We start from the raw sequence: 27,454 nt of genomic DNA, 5'->3' as shown, positions 1-27,454 counted from the left end.
GAACTCAAATGTGAAAGAAAATATCAAACTATGAGCTAAAACACAAAATAGGCACAGAAAGCACTCAAGAATGTTTCACGTTATCCATGAAAAAAAGGCTTCAAGAGTTCTCTAGAAACAACAAACCTCCGGGTAAACAAGTAAACATCTCTCATCACAGGTTGGAAAATCTTCCACATTAAGAATAATTTCTAGCATAAAAAGCAATAATATTTTCTGCGAAGGGAATTCATGCTTCCATAGTTCTTCTGGAAAACAAACATTCTGGTGCATCTGAGTCCATCACACTGCATGCAGGTCAGATTTTTCATTTTCAAATGAAAAAAAAAAAAAAAAGAACCTGGAAATGAGTATGATAAAATCAACTAAAACAGTCTCTCTCTAAAGTGGATATAATAAAAAATTATACTCCTTAGAAAGATGAAAGCCAAGAAAAGATGTTACATGTTAATAAAATCACATACAGTATGGCTAACATGAACAAAGAATGATTTAGCAGAACAAAAAGAACTTCTTTAACTTGTAGAAGGTGGTCTGGGACCCATAAAAGGAATTAACAGCTTTATAAAATATGTGGTGATATATGGAACGCATTATTCCAATTATTCTAGCTAAGAATAAAAATATAGGCTATTTCAGAAATATAAAATAAATGAATGATCTGTTCAGGATACTGTGATTTCTTAATTGGCATTTCAGGACTCCACTGGTAGAGGCCACACATAGGCACACCAGGAGACAGTTCCAACTGTTTCCTGTCCGTCACTGCCAAAGTGCCAGATATGTGCATAAAGCTCATGATCCTCCAGTCCAGACCGCATATGAGATGAAAACCACCAAGTGACCTCTGCCAACACCAAGTCAAACCATGATTGAATTCTTCACCAACAAAACTGTGAGGTACAGTACAATGGTGGGTGCTTTAAGATACTAAATTCTGTGAAATTCTGTTAAGCAGTGTGTCAGACGTCCCCAAAACCACCCACAGGTTCAGTACTCACTAGGACTCACAGAACTCAGCTTATAGTTGAACTTAATGGCTGAGATTTATTACAGCAAAAGAACATAAAGCAAAATCAGCAAAGTGAAAGAAAAGACACACGTGGCACAGGACAGAGGAAACCTACCACAAGCTTCCAAGACACATCTCCCAGTGGTCACACAGGACGCACTTAAGTCCTCCAGCAGCGAACTGTGGCAACCTGTGTGAAGTGTCATCCGTGAGAGCAGCTCATTACAGACACGGTGCCAAGGCCTTTACTGGAGGTCAGTCACGTAGGCGCCCTGTGCCTGGCTCAGACTAAATTCCAGACTCCCAGAGAAAAGCAGGTGTTCACTATATACCATGGTTTGCACAAAGAGTTTAAGCACAGCAAGCCACTATCATTTAGGGAAACTTTTATCTCTGTGTAGGAAACTATTTACCATTCACGTTCCCAGGTGCCAACCACTCTTGGAAGCACGTTTCTAAGAACAGCAGTCTGAAGCCTACTATGTGAATTGCTTTCTGTACATACAGCAAAGATGACTGGAACAAGAGCCTCACATCACTGTCAAAAACAGTACACCAGTTGTACAAACCACCGGCCAGACCTAATCCAAAACGGCACATCTTCTTTTTCTATGAAAAACTTAAAAAGAGGTTAAAAGGGTTCAGGGTATAAAACCAAATGTACTAAAAAATATTTCTTTTTGAAATATGCATCACTGCAAATAACTTCAGAGTAAAATTGCTACTTGAAAATTAATTCTTAAACTCAGTCTTTTACAGTGGTACATTTCAAGTCTCCTAAAGATTGACTTAGATAAGAATTTACTCTGAAAAATATATATTACACCATTTGAAAATTAATAATTTAATGGTCAGTTGCTACTGGGCAAAAACAAATAAATGTAAATGTTACAATGAATTCCTAATTATTAAAGAATCGGAAGATAATATTTTAAATCTCACGAACCTTGTCATCAAAAATTATGATTATTATGAAAACTGGTCGTCTGATAAAAAAAAAAACAGAATTGCTCCAATTTTAATTACATAAATTTTTATTAAAAACATTTAGTTCAGGGGCGCCTGGGTGGCTCAGTCAGTTGAGCGTCCAGTCATGACCTCACTGTTTGTGAGTTCAAGCCCCACGTCGGGCTCTGTGCTGACAGCTCAAAGCCTGGAGCCTGCTTTGGATTCCAGGTCTCCCTCTCTCTCTGTCTCTCCCCTACTCATGTTCTGTCTCTTTCTGTCTCTCAAAAATAAATAAACATTAAAAAAAAATTTTTTTTTAAACATTTACTTCAAAGAGGCAAAAAATTATCTTTAGCCCTCTTGCATACTTGACCTAAAAATATTTACTCAGGTACAGGAATCACGTATAAACAGGCAATCCTTATTATTTGCAGATTCTGTATTTGGAAAATTCATCTACTTGCTAAAATTAATTTTTAAGTCCAAAATCAGTATGCTAGGTTTCACAGTCATTTGTAAACGTTCTCAGGCACAGAAGAGTGAAAAATGTGTGTTGCCCAAAGCACACATTATCCCAGTTGAGGGAGAACACAGTGATGCCCTTCCTTCATGTTTTCCACTCTCACACTGTTCACATATTCTTTTCTCAGTGTATTGAGTGCCAGATTTTTGTGTATTTTTGTGCTTTTAGTTGGTGATTTCACTGTTTGAAAACGGCCCCCAGCATCGTACGGAAGTGCTGCCTCGCGTTCCTAAGCACAAGAAGGCTGTGATACGTGTGCTAGATAAGCTTCGTTCTGGCATGAGTTATGTGGTGCTGTTGGCCGTGAGTTCAGTTCATCAATCAATGGTATGTATTAAATAAAGTGTCTGTAAACAAAAACACACAGAAAACAAGGTTGTGCACTGACTGACTGACAAAACTTCTGTGACCAGAGCTTTGTAGGAAATGAATCCTGTATTTCCCCTAGGGCCAATGGCCTAGTGATAATCCAGTGTTTACAGTAATTTTATAAAACCTAACTATCACAGGTATCAAGAATCAACTGTGCATATAAACTTCTTCAAGTTTAATATATAGAGAGAGAAGTTGGTCCTAACCATAAACGTGCAACTCCATGAATCTTCACAAAGTGAACATGCCTCTGTAACCACTACCCAAATCAAGAAACAGAATATAACCAGAAACCAAAAAAACCTCACATGCCCCTTTCATTTCACCCTCCCACTCCCTCAAAAGAAACTGATCTGTATCTTGACCTTTAAAACCATAATTTTTCCAGTTTTAAACATTATATAAATGGAATCAGAAAGTCTTGTTTCTCGTAACAATATTATGTTTATAAGACTCTTTCATGTTGTTACCCATAGTTTAATTTTTATCATTGTGGAATACTCCAATGAATATGCTACAATTTATCTATTCTATTGTTGATGAGAATTGAGGCTACTGTAATACTGTTAATATAAATATTCTTACTTTCTAGCCTACTGACTTCACACGTTTCCACTTAAATTCTACTTTTTAATGTTTATTTATTTTTGACAGAGAGAGCACAAGCACAAGCAGGGGAAGGGCAGAGAGCGAGGGAGAGAGAGAATCACAAGCAGGCTTCACACTGTCAGTGCGGAGCCTGATGTGGGGCTCGATCCCACGAACCATGACATCATGACCTGAGCCGAAATCAAGAGTCAGATGCTTCAGTGACTCGGGCACCCAGGTGCCGCTCCATTTAAATTATATTAAATGTGGGGCGCCTGGGTGGCTCAGTCGGTTGGGCATCCGACTTCGGCTCAAGTCATGATCTCGCAGTCCATGAGTTGAGCCCCACATCGGGCTCTGTGCTGACAGCTGACAGCTCAGAGCCTGGAGCCTGTTTCAGATTCTATGTCTCCCTCTCTCTCTGACCTTCCTCCATTCATGCTCTGTTTCCCTCTGTCTCAAAAATGAATAAACGTTAAAAAAATTTTTTTAATAAAAATAAATTATATTAAATGCAAATATAAGTTACTTATTGTCATGTAAACATCCCTAAATGAGTAACTGTAAACAGAATAATGCTATAAAACTTTGAGCAAGTTTAGCAGATATGGTATTACTCTGAAGATAATGAGGGCAAAATTGTACCAATGAACTGAATAAAGGCTACCTCAGTTTGCAGAAAAGAAAGTCTTTTAACCACCCAGGAAGCATAGTCACAATCCTGACATATAAAAAAGATGAAGCATTTTGCCTTAAGATAGACTGGACAACAGAGTTAATAGATCAAACAAAAACCAATAATTAAAAAATTCTCAGAGGGTCTCAAAATCATTATCACTACTCTAGTATTTATTCACATATATTTTATATTCCCTCAGGATATAACTGTATTGTAAAATATAATATGCAAATAAAATTAAATTTATAATTAGTTATATTAAAGACTATTAAAGCTTGTAGTACCAGTTTATATATTTTCCAAGATACTATGTGTATATTTTGATAACCACGGTATTATCAACAACCTATGGTCTCTCTCTAAAGTGCACAATTCCAAACACTGAAAAAACAGGGGGTGAGGATTCCAAATCCATGTAAGTAAATACACTGCACCATAAGTGTGCCTGACAATCTAACATTGCCAAATGTTAAGCTATGTTTAAATACATAAATAGTGAAGCAAGAGAAAACAATCAAATTTGGAGAAAACCAGACACTAAATGGCTTCACAATCGTGACCAGTTCAGTTTTTGAACTGAACGATTTGACTTTTACTGAGAATCAAGTTAAAACAGAGACCAAAATGGGTGTGATGATTCTTTCTGTAATGCTTATTATCTTGTCTAAATCACACTTTTCACGTAATTGAAGGAAATACTATATAAACTGGAATGCATATATTGGGGTACACTGAGTCTAAACAGAAATGATATATGGTATCTGATTAAGCATGACAATGGGTTGCAAGTTGTGTCTGAGACCTGTCAACATAAACTAGACAAGTGCTTTAAGTGCTATAAGTGCTTTAAGATAATAAAGTAAATATTATCCATAAAGTAAATTATCAATTCAGATCATCAAGAGAGCAAAATGACTTCATTAGGAATATTTATTTTTAACATAAGCTACACTCAAAATTAAATTAGATGGTTCACTATAATCCTATATTCTTACTAATGATTCACACTTATTTCCCTTTTATTGATTCTATGTTTTGGGCAATTTACCATAAAACATATTCTAAGAAATTGTCTACATGACTACTTACAATACCTTTTCTTACCTTATGCTATATCAATACATATCACTGTATGCAGCGATCCTCTGAGAAACAAAATAATTCTTGAAAAGATAATAATTTGACTTTATGAAGTATTGAATAGTGGAAAGCTGCAAATGTGAGACTTGAAATATCAGTTATCAAATGTCCAAAGGCAAAAAGATTTTTTTAAATGTGTCCTTTGTATTGAATAGTACCTAGAACACAGTAGGACCTCAATAAATATTTACAAGATGTAGATACATCTGTGGGAATGTATAGCTAAAATTATAAAGCACATGCATATATGACAACTATAATCCATTTATACTCAAACAAAAATCAAATCATATATCGTATGTAAACTGCTAAGAGTACTCAGACTTCCATAAACCAAAAAATCACATTTCCAGATAAGACTGAATACTCACAGTTAAATTTATAGTTATATCCAAACATTTATCATAATTTTTTTCAGCATAATTATCTCAATGGATCTTATTCATACTTAGAGAACATACTGTTTATATTTAAAACATTTCTGATCAATGTAGAGGGTAAAAACATGAACTACAGTTTTTTCAATCACAATCACCTCTACAAGCATCCATTTGGGAAAAGTTAACCTGTTACTTTATATGGTAATCAGCATATTATTCACAGTAGACTTAAAACCTCCTAGAACTCATAAGCCTGTAATAATTCTTGAGATACCTTCTTTCATGTATATACAATTGATTGCCGTATGGATCTCAAGATTTGAACTGCATGCAAAGATGTTAATGAATATCAAAGGACCAGATGCTTTAGGCTTATAAATCGTCAAAAACTTGTTTATATCCTTTTATGCCATATAAATAAATGTTTGTATTACTCTGTGATTGTTCTATGTACTTGAAATTAAATTACATTTTTTGAATTATTACCGTGAAAATAATACATCGTAAAACTCCCACTTTTTCAGCAAAACTTTGGTTACTAATATTCACTGTCCAAATGATATAAACTGAAGTCAGTATTCTTACAACACAGTGGCAACAATACTGCCTAAAAGGTTTTTCTAGAAAACATAGGAGAGAAATTTTATATAGCTTTGAAAACTAATTGCTACATAAATAGTAAGGATTTTAAATGTGTTTTCATAAGTACAAAGAATGTCGACAATATTTCTTTTCAAAAGATGAAGACAGAAATTATGAGAGAGAAATGGACATTGTACATCATAGTAACTAAAAATAAACAGCCTCCTAAAAACATTAGTTATAAACTATAATCTAATGGGAATAATAATCATTGTTAAGAGATTAAAAGGATTCCAATTCTACCCAGTAAAAACCCAGTAACACTTGAGGCTGGCTTTAAAATATTTTGAGAACACAAGTATGATCTGGTCCTTTGAAGCCTATCAGAATTTTCACGGAAAGCGTTAGGACCTCCAAATCTCTAGCTGACTATCTAAAGGAGATTTTTAGCAGTCTTACATATTCTTTAAAAGCTGAGTATTATAGAGGTGCGATAGTGGCTCAGTCAGTTAAGCGTCCAGCTTCGGGTTCAGGTCATGATCTCATGGCTTGTGGGTTCCAGCCCTGCATCTGGCCCTGTGCTGACAGCTCAGAGCCCAGAGTCTGCTTAAGATTCTGTCTCCCTCTCTCTCTGGCCCTCCAATGCTTGCAGTCTCTGTCTCTCTCTCAAAATAAGTAGACAAAATAAAAACATTTTTTTAATTAAAAAAAAGTTGAGTATTATAAACATTATGTACTGTCATTATGAAGACAAAATCCCATTAAAAATAAAACTGAGTTCCCCAGAAATGTAAAAAGAGTTATGTACCAAAAATGTTTAAATAAATCAATAATAATAATAATGATAGTAGAATATCTACCATCTTTAGCATCACCATAATCTCATCTATTAATGCATATTTGTTATTCAATCAAATGAAGTGAAAGAGCTAAACAGAAATAACTTTTGCCTTAAAATGCAACATTTATATTTAGATAATTTTGCATACATATTAGTATGAAAAAATATGTCACAAAGAATACAGGATCAAAATTTATTTCCTTATTGAGGACTATAATCAACATCTTTTTTTTTTTTAACGTTTATTTATTTTTGAGACAGAGAGAGACAGAGCATGAACGGGGGAGGGGCAGAGAGAGAGGGAGACACAGAATCGGAAGCAGGCTACAGGCTCCGAGCCATCAGCCCAGAGCCCGACGCGGGGCTCGAACTCACGGACCGCGAGATCGTGACCTGAGCTAAAGTCGGCCGCTTAACCGACTGAGCCACCCAGGTGCCCCTATAATCAACATCTTTTAATGCACAGCATTGGCATCTATTTTTAAATTTGGAGTTATGGCAAGAACAGGTGATTCAATTAAAAAGACATGTGAAACAATAATCAGATACCACTTCATCATGTCAGCAAAAGTTAAAATAACATAATACCCAGGGCTGTTGAGAGAATAGGACCAGAGACAATTTCATAAACTGTTACTGGAGACTGATCTGGCAGTATCTTTCAAGATATAAAATGCGCATACTTTTTTTTTTTTTTTTTTTTTTTTGGGACAGAGAGAGACAGAGCATGAATGGGGGAGGGGCAGAGAGAGAGGGAGACACAGAATCGGAAACAGGCTCCAGGCTCCGAGCCATCAGCCCAGAGCCCGACGCGGGGCTCGAACTCACGGACCGCGAGATCATGACCTGGCTGAAGTCAGAGGCTCAACCGACTGCGCCACCCAGGCGCCCCGCGCATACTTTTTGACCCAAAATCCACTTCTAGGAACCTAATAAAAATTCTCACATGTTCAGAAAGCTAATGTGTTCAGATGTTCAGTAAAATATAGTAATCACACCCTAAATGTCCAGTAAAAGGAATGGTTACATGAATCATCATACTTATGTACGTATTGACACAGAAAAAGACCCACAATATGTCACATACAGGGGAAAAAAAAAAAAAAAAAAAAAAACACCAATTCCAGGATAATGTGTATAATTGTGTTAGGAATAAGCATTTTTTGTTTTTGTTTTTTTAACCAGGTAACATTAAGGTTTCTGCCTGGGTTCAGAAAAATTCTCTCCACAAAATGAGATATATAAAGAAATAGTGATTTAAAGACATACCTAAATCTCTACCGAATTTGTAAGCAGTGGCAAGTTGAAAAAAAAGAGAAGCGAAAACAGAACAGACAGACATGCAGACATGCACAATAAAAGAGAGAGACAGAGGGAGAAAGAACTATGTCAAAAGAACTAGAAGTATGCATAGAAAGAACAGAATTACTGAACATTCAATTTTACTTAATTTTTTTTAATGTTTATTCATTGTGAGAGACAGAGTTCATGCACACGTATGCAGGGGAGAGGCAGAGAGAAAGAATACCAAGCAGGTATCCTGCTGCCAGCACAGAGCCTGATGCAGGGCTTGATCCCATGATCCATTAGATCAGAACCTGGGTCAAAATCGAGTCAGACACTCAACTGATTCAGCCACCCAGGCACCCTTTATTATTTTGGGGACAGAGAGAGACAGAGCATGAACTGGGGAGGGGTAGAGAGAGAGGGAGACACAGAATCGGAAACAGGCTCCAGGCTCCGAGCCATCAGCCCAGAGCCTGATGCGGGGCTCAAACTCACGGACCGCGAGATCGTGACCTGGCTGAAGTCGGACGCTTAACCGACTGCGCCACCCAGGCGCCCCTATTATTTTTTTTTAATATTTTCTTTTTAAGTAATCTCCACACCCAACATGGTAACTGAACTCACAACCCAGAGATCAAGAATCAAATGCTCTACTGACTGAGCCAGCCAGGCGCCCTTAAACAACCAATTTTGAATAGTTCACCTCATCACAACCTTCTGTAAGCCCCATGACTTCATCTAATGCAACATTCGTTAGAGTCTATTCTACACACACATGAATGTTCTGTTTGAATGATGTGGGGTAACTAGTAGGAAAGGCATAACCTTCCCCAACTGGATAGACACAAGGCTCAGAAGAGACAACATCCACAGAATATAACAGTAGGAATACAGCACAAGAAGTGATTATAACATTTTTGCAGAAAACTTCCGCAGCATATTTGATATGGAACAGGAGACAATTTTACTTAAACTTCAAAAGACAAAATATCCTCTATTAATACCTACATTATATACTTGTGTGTGTGTATGTTTATATGTGTCTATGAATGTATGTTATATATTTATGTATATAAAACATTAGTTATCCCTATTTGATTTGTTAAATTTTCTTTTTTATCTCACACTATTAATATTTCAGTTTCTCAGCCTTGCTCTTTCCTCCAAGGGACAGTAACTACTGCAATTTCTGGTTTATCTTTGAGAACACAAGCCCTCCTAATTAGCAACTGCTAGTGAAAGGAATCTCAGAAAGATAAGAAGAGATGCTAAGGCTCTTTATCGCATAGCTGCAGGGGGCAGAACTTTCTGAGTCAGAGGGTCTGTCCCAATAACACGCAGAACGAAAGCATACACAAGAACACAGGTCTAGTACACAGGATGTCTGTTAAGTTACAACTGTAATCATGCTGCTCTATTTTCTATGATAAAACCATCCTTACAAATGTTTACTTGTAACAAAAGAGTCTCAAGTCATCTGGATTCGAAGAATCCTAGCATGTCCTGTGACTCTAGCCTTTATCTAACAAATCTGTTTTTTTAATTGGTTGCCTTGCTTGATAAGTGATTGGCCTGGTAAAAGAATTTTTAACTCTCATTTCTATTTCTGAAGATTTATATACTTGTAACATAGTTTTGTTAACCACAAACAATCTGAAACTTTATCTCTTTCCATCCACCATGCATAAAGGTAACATAAGCTAACTTATCTGGTAGATTTTTTTATCTTTAAAATCATGTACATGTATTTTAAAATGTATTACTTGTATTTCATCAAAATTAAGAAATTTTGTACTTCCAAAGAGAGTCTATACTAAGAGGATAAAAAGACTTGTCACAGACTAGGAGGAAATATTTTCAAATTACATATTCTGGGACGGGTACCCAGAATACATAAAGAACTGCCAGACTCAGGGGCACCTGGGTAGCTCAGTCGGTTGAGCGTCCAACTTCAGCTCAGGTCATGGTCTCACAGTTCACGAGTTTGAGCCCCGTGCGGGCTCTGTGGTGACAGCTCAGAGCCTGAAGCCTGCTTCAGGTTCTGTGTTTCCATCTCTCTCTCTGCCCCTCCCCCTGCTCATGCTCTGTCTCTCTCTTTGTCAAAAATAATTTTAAAAAACATTTAAAAACAATTAAAAAAAAAAAAAAGAACTGTCAGACTCGAGGACCTGCAGCGGGATGGGGTAAGAAAAAAGAACTCTCAGACTCATTAATAAGAAAACAAAGAAGCTAATTTTAAAATGGGCAGAAGATCTGAAGTACACTTTACCAAAGAAGCCAGATGGCAACCAAGCACGTGAAAAGACGCCTAGCATCAGCAATAATTAGGTAAATGCGAATTTAGCCAATTTAGGGAAGATATCCCTATACAATTAGTATAATGGCTAAAATTTAAAAGACTGCCTTTGTCGGGGTGCCTGGGTGGCTCACGTGGTTAAGGGCCCGACTTTCAGCTTAGGTCATGATCTCACGACTGGTGAGTTTGAGCCCCACATCAGGCTCTGTGCTGACAGCCTGGAGTCTGGAGCCTGCTTCGGATTCTGTGCCTCCCTAGCTCTCTGCCCCTCCCCAACTCACGCGCCCCCCCCCCAAAAAAAATAAACATTAAAAAAAATTTTAAGAAATAAATAAAGACTGCCAAGTTTTATTTATTTTTGAAAGGGCATGAGTTGGGGAGAGGCAAAGAGAGAAGGAGACACAGAATCTGAAGCAGGCTCCAGATGCAGGGCTCGAACTCACAGACCGTGAGATCATGACCTGAGCTCAAGTGAGATGCTTAACCGACTGAGCCACCCAGGCGCCCTGATACAACCATTTTAGAAAACAGTCTGGCAGTTTTCCAAAGTTGCCAAAAAAAATTTTTTTAAGTTTAACATCACCTATCATATGAATCCAAGCATTCCATTACTAGGTGAACAACAACAACAAAAAAAAAACCATACATCCATACAAAGATCTGTAATGAATGTGCACAACCACTTTACTTGTAACAGCCCCAAACCTGAAAACGGCCTATCAACAGATGCCTGCATAAACAAAGTGTAATGTATCCACATAATAAAAAAGAATGGAGCTCTGGTAGGCGCCAAAAAGAATGAGTGGCGAAATGGTTATGCCAAGTGAAAGATGTCATACCAAAAAATGATTATGAATGTATAATTTTATTTGTATAAATTGCTAGGAAATGCAAACTGACAGTGGCAGAAAGATCACTGGCTGTCTGGGGATGGGGGCAGAGGGAGATAAAGGAAGACAAAGCTTGAGAAAATTCGGTAGGTGATGGATATATGTTTATTACCTTCATTGTGATGATTTCACAGGTGCATACTATGCCAAAATTTAGCAAACTGGACACTTTAAACATGGGCAGTTTATTGCATGAGAGTTACAAAATAAAATTTAAAGGGGAAAGAGGATTATACATTCGCAAAATAAATACAAGGCAATGATACATGAAATTGCTAAGAGGCTTCCTGGAAAGAAAGGTAACTACATGCTGACTATTCTTAGAGGCATCTATTCACCACAAGGATCCCAACAAGGAACCTGTAGTGATGATGGGTTTACTGAGCTGTTAAGGACAAGTAAAAGGTACCAGAATAGACCAATGCATTATGCTGAAGGCAGGATAATGCAAATGATAAAGGACAATTCAAAAAAACTACCGTTGCAGATTATGTACCTACTGTACTCTGACAGAGCGCAAAAAGAGAATGTGAAAAGGAAAATCAAGGACAGGGAGATGGAAAGTGAACTTCCACAGCATGCTCTCCTTTGGTATCTACAGAAGATACCATAACAAATCTTCACAGAAAGTTGTCTTGCTATACATATTTCTAATGTTTTTACATATTTTATTTTTAGAGTTGGGGAGTAGGGGGGGGGGGGTAAGAGAGGCAGAGAGAGAGAGTACAAGAGAGAGAGAATGCTAAGTAGGCTCCACACTGTCAGCAAGGAGCCCAATGCAGGGCTCAATCCCACAACCCTGACAAGACCTGAGTCAAAATCAAGAGTCAGATGCTAAACCAACTGAGCCACCCAAGCACCCATTGCTTTATATGTATTTCTAAAAGATCAACAAGAAACTCCTGAGGAATAAAAATTCCAATTTCTGTTATTACTGAATGACTGTTTTTCCCATTCCTGATAAATGACTTTACAATAAAAATTCTCATTGTCAATGTAAGAATTCATAAGGAAAATGTATCTATTGTGTTTACAACTATAAATATTTAAGAATTCATATAACCTGTTATTTTTAGTTTTCAGGTAACCCCAGGCAATGATGTTCTTCCATTAATGCAAAATAAAGTGAGACTTAGTATAATCTTCAATGGAGTCTCATCATATATTCATTTCAAATAAGAAGTTTTCTAAGTTAGATACACATTTTTAAGGGCATTTGCTTCTTGTAATGACTTCCATCCTATACCACATACTGTATCTTACGTACTCAAATGTCCAAATTATCAACTAAACTATCTTCAGTGTAATAACATTTTATGAAGAATGGTAATAACCCTGCTTCAATTTTTCTTAATCCCCAAACCCATAAACCAAGTTTTAAGATACTGCTCCTAGGGACATTAAGACTTTTTGCACAGGAATGCAAGCTGGGTGCAGCCAGTCTGGAAAACAGTATGGAGGTTCCTCAAAAAACTAAAAATACAGCTACCCTACAACCCAGCAACTGTAGTACTAGGCATTTATCCAGGGGATACAGGTGTGCTGTTGCAAAGGGACACATGCACCCCCATGTTTATAGCAGCCAAAGTATGGAAAGAGCCCAAATGTCCATTGATGGATAAAGAAGATGAGGCATATATACAATGGAGTATTACTCGGCAATCAAAAAGAATGAAATCTGGCCATTTGCAACTACGTGGATGGAACTGGAGGGTATGATGCTAAGTGAAATTAGAGAAAGACAAAAATCATACGACTTCACTCAGATGAGGACTTTAAGAGACAAAACAGATGAACATAAGGGAAGGGAAACAAAAATAATATAAAAACAGGGAGGGGGACAAAACAGAAGAGACTCATAAATATGGAGAACAAACTGAGGGTTATGGGAGGGGCTCTGGGAGGGGGGATGGGCTAAATGGGTAAGGGGCACTAAGGAATCTACTCCTGAAATCATTGTTGCACTATATGCTAACTGATTTGGATGTAAATTTTAAAAAATAAAATTTAAAAAACAATTTTAATAAAAAAATTTTTTAAATCTACGGAGACAACAAATAGAGCAGTGAGTTGCCTGCATTGGGGAACAGGGGAAATGGGAAAGTGACTGCTAAGGGACACAGAGCTTGTCGGGGGAAGGAACCCCAGAACATGAAAACACTGTGGAGTATGACAGTGGTGACAGGTGTACAACTCTGAATGTGTACTAAAATCCACTGGATTGTACGCTTTGAAGGGCTAAGTTTAAAGGCTGTGAATTATCTCGGTGGAAAAATACCTAGTACAGCAGTGCTTCTCAAACTTTAACGTGCACCAGAATTATCTGGGTAGCTTATTAAAATGAGGATTCTGAGTCATGCGCAAGTGGGAGCTTCTGTTCTGCATTTCCCACAAATCCTCACTGACGCCCGTGCTGCTGGCCCATGAAGTGCACTGTGACAAGGAAGGAGGAGCACACCTTGCACCATCTGCTGCTGTACACGTCTACCTGACTTAGTTTACCTGAGAACTGCAAGGTCTTCAATTTAGTTAGGCACCAAGTCAGACCAAATGATCTGTGACACAAAATCATAAATTTAGGTCAATTTTAAAAGAAATGCAATCCAAATTTTTCTTAATTAGCATATTCTAGGGCTAGCCTGATATACTGAGTTACAGTGCAGGAGAAGTAGATCACACGCCTGGTTCTTCCCCATAACTGGCCGCAACTTCCAAGGACTCATGTTTTGACTGGCTTGTAGCTTCCTCCTTTCTGAAACACTTAAAGATTTACAAATCTTTAAGATTCCTTCTGGTTCCAAATTTACATTATTAGCTGCCAAGGGATTTGAGAATTTCTCCCAGGAAGACAAGTAAGTTCACAGTTAAGAACTTAATGAGGAACAGACAGAAGCAGGGAGGCAAGGAATTTCATGCAGAGATTTTTTTTTTTTTAATTTGTTTTCTTTTTTTTGAGTAAGCTCTAAGCTCAACATGGGGCTTAAACTCATGACCCCAAGATCAAGAGTTGCATGCTGTACGAGCTAAGCCACGCTGGGGAATCCCAAGCAGCCTCCACGCTGTCAGCACAGAGCCCAATGCAGGGCTCAAACTCACGAACAATGAGATCATGACCTGAGCTAAAATCAAGAGTCAGACACGTAACAGACTAAGCTACCCAGGAGCCCCTCTGATAATTTTCTTTAAATTACCCTTTTACATATAGCAAGATCACAGTTCCTGGGAATTCACATTCCATTACCTGGAATCACACAACCAATAGAAGCATGTTAACTCAAGTTCTGTATGTAAATATAATGCCATTTGCAATGTTGGAGACAAGCCTCAGGGTCCATGTGTACCCAAACACCCCAAAACATGAGCCAGAAGAGACCCAGAGGTATGGATATAGTCTGTCATCAAAATTACGAATGATATGCAAAGATCAAAAAAATTAGTCACTGACATAATAAACCTCCGGCATTCTGCATTTAACATTCAACTCTTCTTACTATGCCCCAAGGATACTGAAGTTTCATGACATGAAATACTTACTGCGCTATGGCACTAATTTAAAGCACATTTATTGGAAGATACGGTACAAAAGTCACTTAACAAACAGTAAGTAAAACAGACTATTCAGAATCTAGGTCTCAAGGAGGCTGTCATGTGCCCTACTTTTGGAGAATCTTTTACACATTACTCTGTGAAATTAAAAAAAAAAAAAAAGGCTATTTCTTTTGAAAAGGAAAAGGGTATTAAAAAGTAAGCCTACTCCCAATGCTGGTGCTGGTGACAGAAGTAAAGAAAACTGAAATTTTGGATAAAATTAAAAAGATAACCTGAAGGGGTGCCTGGGTGGCTTGGTTGGTTAAGCGCCGGATTCTTGGTTTCAGCTCACATCATGATCTCAGGGTTTCATGAGTTCAAGCCCCATGTCAAGACTCTGTGCTGACAGTGTGGAGCCTGCTTAGGATTCTGTCTCTCCATCTCTCTCGGCCCCTCTCTCACTCGTACTGTCTCTGTCTCTCTCAAAATAAACAAATAAACTTAAAAAAAAATTTCTAAGATAATCTGAAGAAAACAAAGACTCAAAAATTTTAAAAGGTATCTGCAAGCCCATGTTCCCTGCAGCATATTTACAATAACCATGATAGGGAAACAACTTCAGTGTCTATAGATGAATAAATGCATAAGGAAAATACGGTATGTACATATACATGCACACATATATATATATACACACATACACGTATACATATATATACATATACATATATATACACACACACACACACACATACACGCACACACATACACACACACACAATGGATATCATTCAGCCATTAAAAAAAAGAAATCTTGGAGCACCTGGGAGATCAGTCATTAAGTGTCCAACTTCAGCTAGGTCATGATCTTGTGGTTTGGTGCGTTCAAGCTCCTTCTAAGGCTCTGTGCTTGACAGCGTGGAGCCTGCTTTGCATTCTGTGTCTCCCTCTCTCTCTCTGCCCCTCCCCGGCTCACACTCTGTCTTTCTCTCTCAAAAATAAACATTGAAAAAAAAAAATTTTTTTTTTTTTTTAAGAAAATCTCATCCTTTGAAACAACACAGATGGACCTTGAGGGCATGAGGCTAAGTGAAATAAGTCAGGCAAATAAAGACAATAACCTCACTTATATGTGGAATCTAAAATAAATTCATTTTAAAAAATGAGCTCCAGACACAGAGAAGAGATCTGGGGTTGCCAGAGGTGAAGGGTGGAGGGGAGATGAAATGGGCGAGTGGGATCAAAAGGTACAAGCTTCCAGTTATGAAATAAGTAAGTCACGGTGATGGCAGCTACACTTAATAATACTGTATTGTACATTTGAAAGTTGCTAAGAGAATACATCTTAAAAGTTCTCATCACAAGAAAAAAAATTTTGTAACTATTTATGTTGACAGATGTTAACTAGACTTAGATCATTTTACAATAAATACAAATATTAAAGCCTTATGTTGTACAGCTGAAACTAATATAATATTACATTATCAATTATATCTCAGTAAAAAAATAACAGGATAATGATGACTCTGAATTTGGCAACAGATTAGATATATAACATAAACCAGTTTATAATAGGTCCATGTAGACACAAGAAACAGTTTTCATGAAAATGTTTTAGTCCCTGAGTGGTCCCAACAGTGCTCTGCTTATCAAATGAGAAATTCAGCGCTAGTGAAGTTTTAAGGCTGGAGAGCAAGAATATGCAAATAACTCACTAGAAATAAGTTTATGAAAAAGGCTGGGAGCCTCTGCAAACATTTCCATATTCACCTTGGATTTATTCCTAGCCAATGTCAAGAATCTCCTGTGTACAATTCCTCTGAGGGAAGAGATTCACTGCCAAATGGTCTGGATATATTAGAAACACAGATTAAAATTAAGAGACTAATTTAATGGCAGAATATTACAATTCTTTCAGTCCTCAAATAGGTAACTATGAAGTTTATATATGGTTATTTTATTTGGGAGGAAAAAACTGTGTATTTTTTCTGTAAAGAAAGCAATACTTTGGACTTTAATTCTATTTTTTTTCTTTCTGCCATTTTTTCTTATGCACTTACAGCAAAATTTTTATGCTACTACAGAAACTGAATGGATCAGCTAAACTAAGAGTAACTGTGAAGACAAATTTATCCAAAAAGCAGGTAAGTGGAAATAAGTGTACTGATGGTGTGGTTAAAAAAAAAAAAAAAAAAAAAAATTTGACAAATTACATTTAGAAATAAAATCTAATCAACTTATATTATTTATAGATTGGGAAACCTAGGCAAGAACTAAAGTTTCATGTCATATTTTACATTTTTGTTTTTCCCTTGCCGAACAAGACCACAAGAAAGAATTATGAAAATATTTCTATACAGTACTAATTTTGAATGAATCAAGAAATATCTATAAACAAACATACTTTCATAAGTAAACAACTGATGTATAATAGTCTGGTTATCTATAAAATTTTTTGTCTGCCCATCCATGCCTTTAAATAGTCCTGATAACAACATCCCAAGTCCTTGAAGAAATTTCCAGATTCATGTGGTCCTGCTGTCAACAGTGGTACCACCATTCACCCCTACGTCAAAGTAGGGGGATTCTGCTCTGGGGAAGAGAAATCACCTCTCTGTTAAGATAAATAAAGCCAAGGGGAGACCAATCTGCTACTTTCCACAGACGTCTTTCAGCAGCAGGGAGGAAGTCCATTCTGTGTAAGAGACAATTCAAGCTAACACAAAAGGAAACAAACCTCCAAAACAGAGAGCTGCTTGAGAACCAGATCTAGGCAAGTCTGAAGCTGCAACTACCCATTCTGAACTTCCCCATTACATGACCTGTATACTTTGCTTTTTTGTTTGAGTTAGAGATGGACTTCTGTCATTAATTACTCATGAACAATGCATGTTACCTATAGCTTAAGTGTATTCACTTATTAAAGCAGGGCCACTGGGAAAATCTATTGTGTAATAAAATTGTTTTCCAGAAAAGCTGGGGAACAGTTACTAATTAAATAAAAATCATTACATATGAATGGGAAATTTTTCAAGAATGGGAAAATATATTAAAAATAAGCAATTTAGTGTTACAGAAGGTAGTTCAGAACTTATTACCAAACCACTATAATTATCAGTATCATTTTATAGATGTCTAAAGATATTTATTTCCATTTTAAAAAATCAATCCCATTGGGACACCTGGGTGGCTCAGTCGGTTGAGCGTCCAACTTCAGCTCAGATCATGATCTCACAGTCCGTGAGTTCAAGCCCCATGTCGGGCTCTGTGCTGACAGCTGACAGCTCAGAGCCTGGAGCCTGTTTCAGATTCTGTGTCTCCCTCTCTCTGCCCCTTCCCTGCTCATGCTCTGTCGCTCTCTCTCAGAAATGAATAAACGTTAAAAAAAAATTTTTTTTAAGTCAATCCCTTTTTCATCTCAACTTACCTATCCGTCTGTGTATATGTATGTGTATGTATACAGATAAAAATCTTTTTTTTTTTTTCAGAAAGAGTAAATGTACATATTTCACTGGTTTTTGCAACAACTTCCAGAAACATATTTTGTCAAACCAACCCACACTCATGTTTGGGCTGGGTACTGTATGACACTCTAAAAAGCCATACGTATTATTATTCCTAAAATGACCCACATTTCCCATGTATATTAAGATGAAACTATCTCAAAATATACACATTTTTGTAAATTGTGTTGGGCTTTAAATTACAATTTTTTTTTAATTTCGGGCCAAAAAAAAAATATTTAGGAAAAGACATTCTTGCTAGAACTAGCAACATTTCAATTTCAAAAAGTAAATTTAGATACCTATTCCTTACTCTCAAAGGGCTCAGAAAAGTATAAAATACACAGAGAGAGACTGATAAGGCAAATAATGCATAATGTTAAAACTTAAGGGCATTTGAGGGATGTCTGTATTATTCCTGGATAATACAAGATGTTTTCTGGACATCTGAAACCTCTTTCAACATAAAGGTTAAATTATGATTTTTATAAATACATTTATTTTCTCTTTTGTGAACTTTGTTTTCATATGTATGGCCCTTTTTTTTTTTTTTTAAGATTTTCACCTTCACCTTATTCATTTGTAAGAAATCTAAGCTTATGAAGCTTTTATTGGATTCACAGTTTTCCAGAAAACCATCTGCCTTTCACTTTAGTTTAAGGTGGTATTCTCCCCCGTGTACTCAAATCTATTTAATGTTTCTTTTAAGCATTTTATTTTATCTGATGGTTGTAATATATCCTTTTCAAGGGTAAACAAATATCCACCTATATTTGCTTCTGGTTTGGGAAAACATGAAAAGGAAAAAGTGATAAAAAACATACAGCACAGTCAGACTGAGGAAATGATTTAATTTACCTATTTCCTTATCCGCTACTCAATTTAAAGAAGAAAACAGGTTTGGTAAATAATAAATTTTAAAATATCTTTTAATCTTTTTACGGTGACTTTGTAGTTTATTTCTATGGCATTCACGTAGCTACCACAAAATGAAAGATGAGAGACACAGACATAGCATAAGCATGCAGAAAAGGAAAAACAATTCAAATATTTTCACTAAGACATTTTACAGATACAAGACTTTCATTAAACTTTCCTTGTATATTGGGCAATATCTAATTGTAATATGAACACAAATTTTGCTAAAATGTGACACAACCTAACAGCAACCATGCCTTTAGGAGTTGGTTCTTGTGGAACACAGAACACTTAAGAAACCAGATAAACCTACAGAAGCTATCCTAGGTAAGTATCCTCGATGGAAGCTTCCCTTTTAGAAGCATCATGCCACTTTGGGTAAGACCACAGTCTTTGACTCGAAACTAGATGGGTTGAAATTGCTCTGCTGTGAAACAGTTATGTGATCTAATGCAAACTATTTAAGACATCTGCACCTCAGTTTCCTTACATGTTACCTAAGACGGTAACAATCCTTTGAGGAAGATTTAAACAAGTTAATACATGGAAAACACCTGGAATTGGGACTGGCCCATTCAAAGCACTCAACACATTAGCTATTTTTTTGAACTATTTTTGCATAGTTGAGTCTCATTTAAAAACCATACCTGCATTTTAACCAAAGGGAATGAAAACTACAAAGAATTTGAGATTAGATTGTCAGCATCTATTATTATTATCTTAGAATAATCTATTAAAATCTATATTATTTTTCACTAAGTGCATGTCTTGTTATGTATACAACAGAGCAGATAAATACACAAAACTACAGGAAAGGTAGAGATAACTTCATTTAAAAGACTGAACGGAAGCTTCTCATACACCTTTTTCAGTATCAAACACCCCATAGATGATAAAAACAAAAGTATAAAGAAAAATGCAAATAACAAACCTTAAAAAGGGAAATATTTTCATCATTTGAAAACGTGAATTTTTTATCATCACAGAAAAGATACAAAAAATTGCCATGTACTAACCCACATAGAAATCATAAACATATTCAAAATATTGCAGGCAACTTTCTTTTATCACAATCTAACAAAATAAGAAATAAAAATAAAATAGGGACAAAAGTGTTGTTACTGCATGAGAATTAAGAAGTCATTGATAATCCATGGGTAGAAAGAAATCAACACAAATTACAAATTATATCAATGCTATAAATACAAACATACATCAACCCCAAACTATAGGATACAATGAATGTTACACTAAGAAGAAATATGGCAGCCTTCTCTCCCTTTATTATTAAAGAAGGGATTCACCTTAGTAAAGGAACATAGTACACAGTAAAACCTTACAAAAACAGAACAAGCTGGAAAAGATGAAAGAAAGTGATCAAGATAAAAGTACAAATGAAGGAAATAAGAATGAAGTATAACAGCCATCAAAATAGTCTAAAGGCTAATACTTTTAAAAGCTAAATAAAAAGGTAGAAACATCTTTTGAACATGTTCATGGGGAGAAAAAGTGAGAGTATATGATTAGAAAGGAGAAAGGACATATTCAGAATAAATTAAAATAAGTATTTAAGAATACATTCAGGTATATATCAGGCAATTTGTTAACTCAGGTGAAAAAGAAATAATTCCCCCAAAAAAGGTAAAAGTTATTTAAAAAGTGAACCAAATAGAAGAAGAAAGTTTGAATAATTTCCATAAGAGTTTGAAAGAAGAGTTTAAAAGTTATTATGTTTAAAAAGACCAGGACCAGGGGGTTTCACCTATAAGTTCCATCTAATTTTTTTTTTAATTTTTTTTTTTTAATGTTTATTGATCTTTGAGACAGAGAGAGACAGAGAATAAACAGGGGAGGGGCAGAGAGAGGGAGACACAGAATCTGAAACGGGCTCCAGGCTCTGAGCTGTCAGCACAGAGCCCGACGCGGGGCTCGAACTCACAGACCGTGAGATCATGACCTGAGCCGAAGTCGGACGCTCAACCAGCTGAGCCACCCAGGCGCCCCAAGTTCCATCTAATTTTTAAGAAGCAAGGCATTCCAATATTATTCAAACTATTCTAGGCCATGGAAGAATATTAAAATCTCTCCTATTCATTTGGTAAAGTTAAGATTATCTTCATAACCAAATCTGATAATAAAAGTACAAAAAATATACAAATTATAATGCAATGCTATATTTTTTTTTTAATGTTTATTTTTTAGAGAGAGGGAGAGAAAGAGCACCATCAGGGGAGGGGCAAAGAGAGAGGGAGACACAGAATCTGAAGCAGGCTCCAGGCTCTAAGCTGTCAGTACAGAGCCGGATGCAGGGCTCGAGCTCAAGAACTGCAAGATCATGACCTAAGCGGAAGTCAGACACTTAACTGACTGAGCCACCCAGGCAGTCCCAAATGGCATTTAATAAAATATAAGATTTGGCCGTCTATCAAAAGGATAATATATATGATCAAGTGGACTTCATTCCAAGAACAAAAGAATGGCTCAATACAAGCTATGTATCATCATCAACAAATTGAGGGATAAACTAATTAAAATAATAAATGAAAATTCAGTCATTCCTAACAAGAAGAGGGTATTTAGTTACCAAATAGAAGTATTTAAACATAACACTTAACAAAAACATTAATTCACATAGAAATAATTAGTCCTGACACTTCACTGATTAAATGTCTGAGATACTCTTAATATAGTCAAATACCTTAACTATGGTGAAGTTTGGTGGTAAGAATTGAGAAAGATGAACAAATTTCAAATTTTCCACATATATATATATATATCAAACACACACAAGCATATACATATCTATGTACATGCATTCACGCACATAAATACTATCAAATACGTATATAAAAATGTAAGTGTGACCCCTCACAGAAAGCATATACAACATACAAAATTATACAATTGCATTTGTTCTCTGTTAAAATACTAGCTTACCTGTTTGGGCAGGCGGAACAAAGAATTCTTATAGAAAATGTCCTTAGCCTGGGTCCATGTACCATCAATGATGATGATTGTGGAAGGATAAATAGGAGAATCTAATATAAATTCTTCCAAATTAGCAGCTTCAGCCCCTGGATATAATATTAATGTATCAGACTTCCGACAAACAGTTGAAAGTTCAGGATCTCTAAAAATTAAAAAAAAAAAAAAATCATTAGTAGTTTGTGAAGGGAAAGAAGTTTTATTAGTCTTAGTGTGCTTCCTTCAAAAATATACACCAAAGCATTTTGGTACTGGAGATGTAATAAGGAAAGAGACAGCCACTTTCTGGAAGTAAGAAAACATCCTCGAAGGGAAGGAAACAAGTTGAAGAGTCAATTAAAGATAATTAATGGCATCTTCTTCAACTGATAAATGGCATCCACAAAAATGTACAGCCAACATCATATTTAACAACGTCCCCTGAGACTGGGATCAAGGTAAAAACGCTGGCTTTCACCACTCCTAATACATATTGTACTAAAGCTTCCAGTTACTGCAATAAAGCAAGAAAAAGAAGTAACAGGCATAAAGGTCAAAAATGACCTTATCTCTAGATATGCTATCTCCACACAAAGTTCTAGGGGTAAGCTACAGAACAATTTCAATAAATACCAAATGAATTTAGAAAGTCACTGGGGGTTGATACATAAAACCCACCTGTTTTCCAATATACTAGAGGCCAAAAACTGAAGACCAGCATTTTTAAATTCCATTGACAAAGGACACCAAAAGCAGTAGGTCTCTAAACGATTCCTCATGGTTACATCATGTACTCTAACAAAAGCTTAAATTAATCATTCCATTGCCAGATTAATATTAAATCAATAATCTTAATTGGCTTTCATTTAAAAACCATCAGCAAATAATAATTTCCTGAATAAGCACTACATCACGCACTTAATATGGTTCAAAATGGATGAGCTATCTGAAAAAGGGTCAAGTTTCTCATCCAGAACCAAATTTGTGGACAGGTTAGATGGCCAAATGTCAAGGATGACCCAAATAGTTGCTATTTCTACCACTATAAATGCTCACCACTTTTGCGATTAATTAGATCCAAGCTGCAGTTGGATCAAGTTGGGATAGATCTATATTCACCCACGAATTATAGAGAAACAAACTATCATTCATTATAAAGAGTCTCTATATGAAAGAAGTGTCACAATGTAAATGATGTGGACACTCCCCCATGTGAAGAGTTCTCACTTCCATTCCCAACCAAATGGCAAAATTCCCAACAGCAGCACCAAGCCCAGAGCAAATCTCACCTCGGAGGGCAAGGCAATGAAAAGTTTGCATAAGAAAATATTATATGAGAAAGTGTTCTTAAACAATAGTTTCAGAGAAGGGAAAACACAAAATGTTATTTTCATAATATGAAGCCAAATAATAAAGGAACCCAAAACAATAAAGGAAGGAAAAAGTCTGGTCACTTCCCTGAGCCTGGAGCCAGTATGAGTCTTACTTACTCTTTTGAAATCTTCATATTTTCGAAAGTTAAATTTTGTATGAAAGTAGATTTAACTGTGTTAGATAGGATCAGAATAATTTGTGAAGGCTTTGTGAATGGGCAGAAAAGCAAAAAAAAAAAAAAAAATGCTTCAAAGTTAAAAAAAGACTTGTAGAAAAATTTAAATATATAATATATAATTTATATTTTGATAATGGGTTATATAATAGAGTATGAAATAAGATCCAAGCACATTATAGAAGTGTCAGTGAAGTTATCAACTAATGGGCTACTGTCTATAAAAAATACTGGGCTTCATCAAAAAGAATATTTTAAATATGACAGGAGAAGGCATTCTATCCTTTAAAAAAACATGACATGCTGTAACAAAAATACTAAATATAGTACTAGTCGCTCTGCCTTAGAAAGCTTTAATGGTCTAAAAATGGATAAATATGTGTTTATTTACATAAATGTATATCATATATAATTGTTAATTAAAAAAAAGAAAAAACAAAACTAAATCTAATACAAGTACTCTATCATCCCAAAGGCAGTTTTAACCAAAATGAAATAAACAGGAAAATATGCCTTTAAAAGGCTCAACATATATTACTATGGAATTCAGATAATCCCTTTGTCCATTGCACTCTGGCTCGTGTTTTTTGAGGGTCTTTTTGTTTGCTTTGATTGTCTTATATATATATTTTTTTACCTCTGCCAATGTACCATGTTCTGGGTCTGAAGGATAAGGTAAAGGAAATCATTTTTAAAGCTCTGTGTAGCTAAGAGTTATGCTAAAGTGCCCTAAAAAGTAATTTACCTTTCTTCACTGAAGCGACGACCAATCTTGACTTTACACTTGTCCTGGGGGAGGCATGCTGCTAAAAGGGGAACTGTCCGCAACACTTTATTTTCCTTTAATTAAAAAATTAATCAAAACATAGATTTGCACGTAGACAAACACACTTTTAAAACTTTCATGATGAACATCTGATTCATTACGTGATAGATAACTTTCACAAAACTTGTATTACAGACCACAGCTGAATAAAAAGAGCTAGTTTCTCTGAGTTATCAGTATTAATAGAATACAAGTGCACATTTTCCTCTACTTGGGTGTGTTTCGAGGTTTACTAATCAAATAAGATAACATTAAGCTAACTATTGGTTAAGATTATGAAAAACGAAATTTGTGTTTAACTAAATTGAATAATTTATTCTACATTTCAGTAGTAATTATATTTTATAGTATGCCAACTTGAAGATAACTGCCTAAATCTTTATGTCCAGAAAAAAAGTGCTGAAAAAAAAAAAATAATAATGGGTCATATCAAAGGGACACAGAAACCAATCTTAATTTAAAGAGCTCTCAATAACCAAAATGGAACAATGTGAGTAACAAAGTAAGTAGCAAACTATTTGGATTATGACCCAAAATGCAAAATAAATAGGAGAGGAGAGACAAATCTTCCTTACAGAAGAATTCCAAGTAATAAACATAAGTACTCCATAATACAGCAGGTGGAGCTTGCTTAATCTCTCCTACCCACCTGAATGCAGACTGGATTTATGGCCTACTTCCAAATAATACAGGGTATAGAAAGAGGAAAAATATAAAAACTTTAGAGTAGGAAAATATGGTGACCATTCCTATAAACTCCATTAACTATCATCAGTGATTTTTTTTCCAATGTCCTAGCTTCTAGCACTAAAAACCACCTTTTTGTCACAAGAATCCTATCCTTTAGGGCATGTGGGTGGCTCAGTCATTTGAGCATCTGACAGTGGGTCAGGTCATGATCTCACAGTTCACGAGTTCGAGTCCCACATGGGGCTGACCGCTGTCAGGACAGAACCCACTTCGGACCCTCTGTCCCCCTCTCTCTCCAACCTAGGAGACTGGGGACAGTTAAATTCATCAACCTAAAAGTTGGCAAACGAAATAGGAGAGTCAGAATTTGCTGGGACTGTAACTAAAAAGAAAATGCAGCAAGCCAGAGCTGTGAGGGAGCCTGAAACTAATGTGGAGTAGCTCCTACGAGAAAAGGGACGGGAGGAGGGGGGAGGAGAGGTTTAGGACATTTTCCAGCGTGTCCTACTGTTTTCTTCCCTCCTTACAACCTCTGAGACTACGATACATTCTTAAACCACTCTCCGAACTTCTATCAACATACAGATAAATGTCAAATTAAATAGTGCCAAAAGATCTATAATGTTCCCAGATACACTCCCCAATACCACTTCCCAGAAGCAATCACTTTAACTCTTTCAGCTATTTCCTTTGGTAGTTATCTCCATATTTCTATATAATGTGTCTTATTAATTTTTGATTTATCAAATTTAAATACTATCTACAAACTACCATTTATTATCATAATAGCTGACTTCAATGTACATAATAATACACTGACTGATACATGTAATGCTCACAATAAACCAATAAAGAAGTATATCTTTTATCATGTCCATTTTACTAATGATGAAACGAAAGCACAGAGAGGTTAATTAACTTGCCCAGGGTTACAATTTACAGAGCTATTAAGGCTTTAAACTCAAGCAATCTGGCTCCTGAGCCCTTCCTCTTAATTAATGCACTGTGTCACAACAGCCCCTTAGAATAAATGAGGATTTACCTTTCTTCCATCACTCCTTACTCTCATATCATCTAATATTTTTAGTTAAATCAATCAACAGTGCTTACATCACTATGGTTACATATACACTGTTCACAAAAGGTCATGTGGTTTCACAGAACATGTCCTCCTTGTAAATATTTTTGTTATTTTGAAGTAAGGGTTTTATTTTATCCTTAAGTAATTTTCTACATACATATATCTACTCTTTGAAATGCTCCATCATATCGCCTCCATATCATCCGCTCCACCAAATCTTTTTTTTCCACAGCCCGCCTCCTAAAGCCTACCCAAGTGGTCTTGATCACTTTTAATTTTGAATACATTTTTATTTTTTAAAAAAAAGTGTGCTGACATTAAGCACAAGGCAACCCAGTATTATTGAGTTAGATTAAAACTAGAAAGCTCCTTGGATGATAAGGAAAACAATATGGATGTACTTGCATAGAACTGTACAAAACACACACAACTGTAGATGGATCACCTACACCATGAACTAACCATGAAAGAAAGAAGGGAAGGAAGCAAAAAAGGTGAGGAAGAATGAATAAATGAAGGAATAAAGGAATGAATAAAATATTTGAAAGCATTTAAATTGCCACAAATCAATGAAAACACCTACTTTTCTGAACTTTCACTTTTTATTTTAATTTTTATTATTGAAGCATAGTTGACACACAATGTTATATTAGTTTCAGGTATACAATACAGCGACTTGACAATTCTATACATTACACAATGCTCACCACAGTAAATGTAGTTACCATCTGTCACTGCACATTATTACAATATTAATAACTATATTCCCTATGCTGCAATTTTCATTTCCATGATTATTTACTTTATAACTGGAAATGTGTACCTCTTAATGCCCTTTACCGATTTCACCCATCCCC

General features: G+C 35.9%; 1 protein-coding gene across 5 annotated transcripts in view; it reads right to left on the bottom strand.

Annotated features, from left to right (window-relative positions):
* The window catches only part of DTWD2 (DTW domain containing 2), a 266,159-nt gene that overhangs the window by 209,103 nt on the left and 29,602 nt on the right, over positions 1-27,454 (bottom strand). For all 5 annotated transcript variants that reach the window (XR_009264263.1, XR_009264264.1, XR_009264267.1 and 2 more), the window contains exons 3-4: positions 24,746-24,840; positions 22,425-22,617 (exon numbers count right to left, since the gene is read on the bottom strand). Coding sequence is in view for 2 of the 5 variants with exons in the window: in XM_058738411.1 (XP_058594394.1) it covers positions 22,425-22,617; positions 24,746-24,840 (288 nt within the window). In the remaining 3 variants the exon portion in view is untranslated. The remainder of the gene's footprint in view (positions 1-22,424; positions 22,618-24,745; positions 24,841-27,454) is intronic.

This window comes from Neofelis nebulosa, chromosome 1, assembly GCF_028018385.1.
Source record: "Neofelis nebulosa isolate mNeoNeb1 chromosome 1, mNeoNeb1.pri, whole genome shotgun sequence".
NCBI lineage: Eukaryota > Metazoa > Chordata > Mammalia > Carnivora > Felidae > Neofelis > Neofelis nebulosa.
Note: the sequence above shows the minus strand (reverse complement) of the source record. Positions and strands in the feature narration are given on the sequence as shown.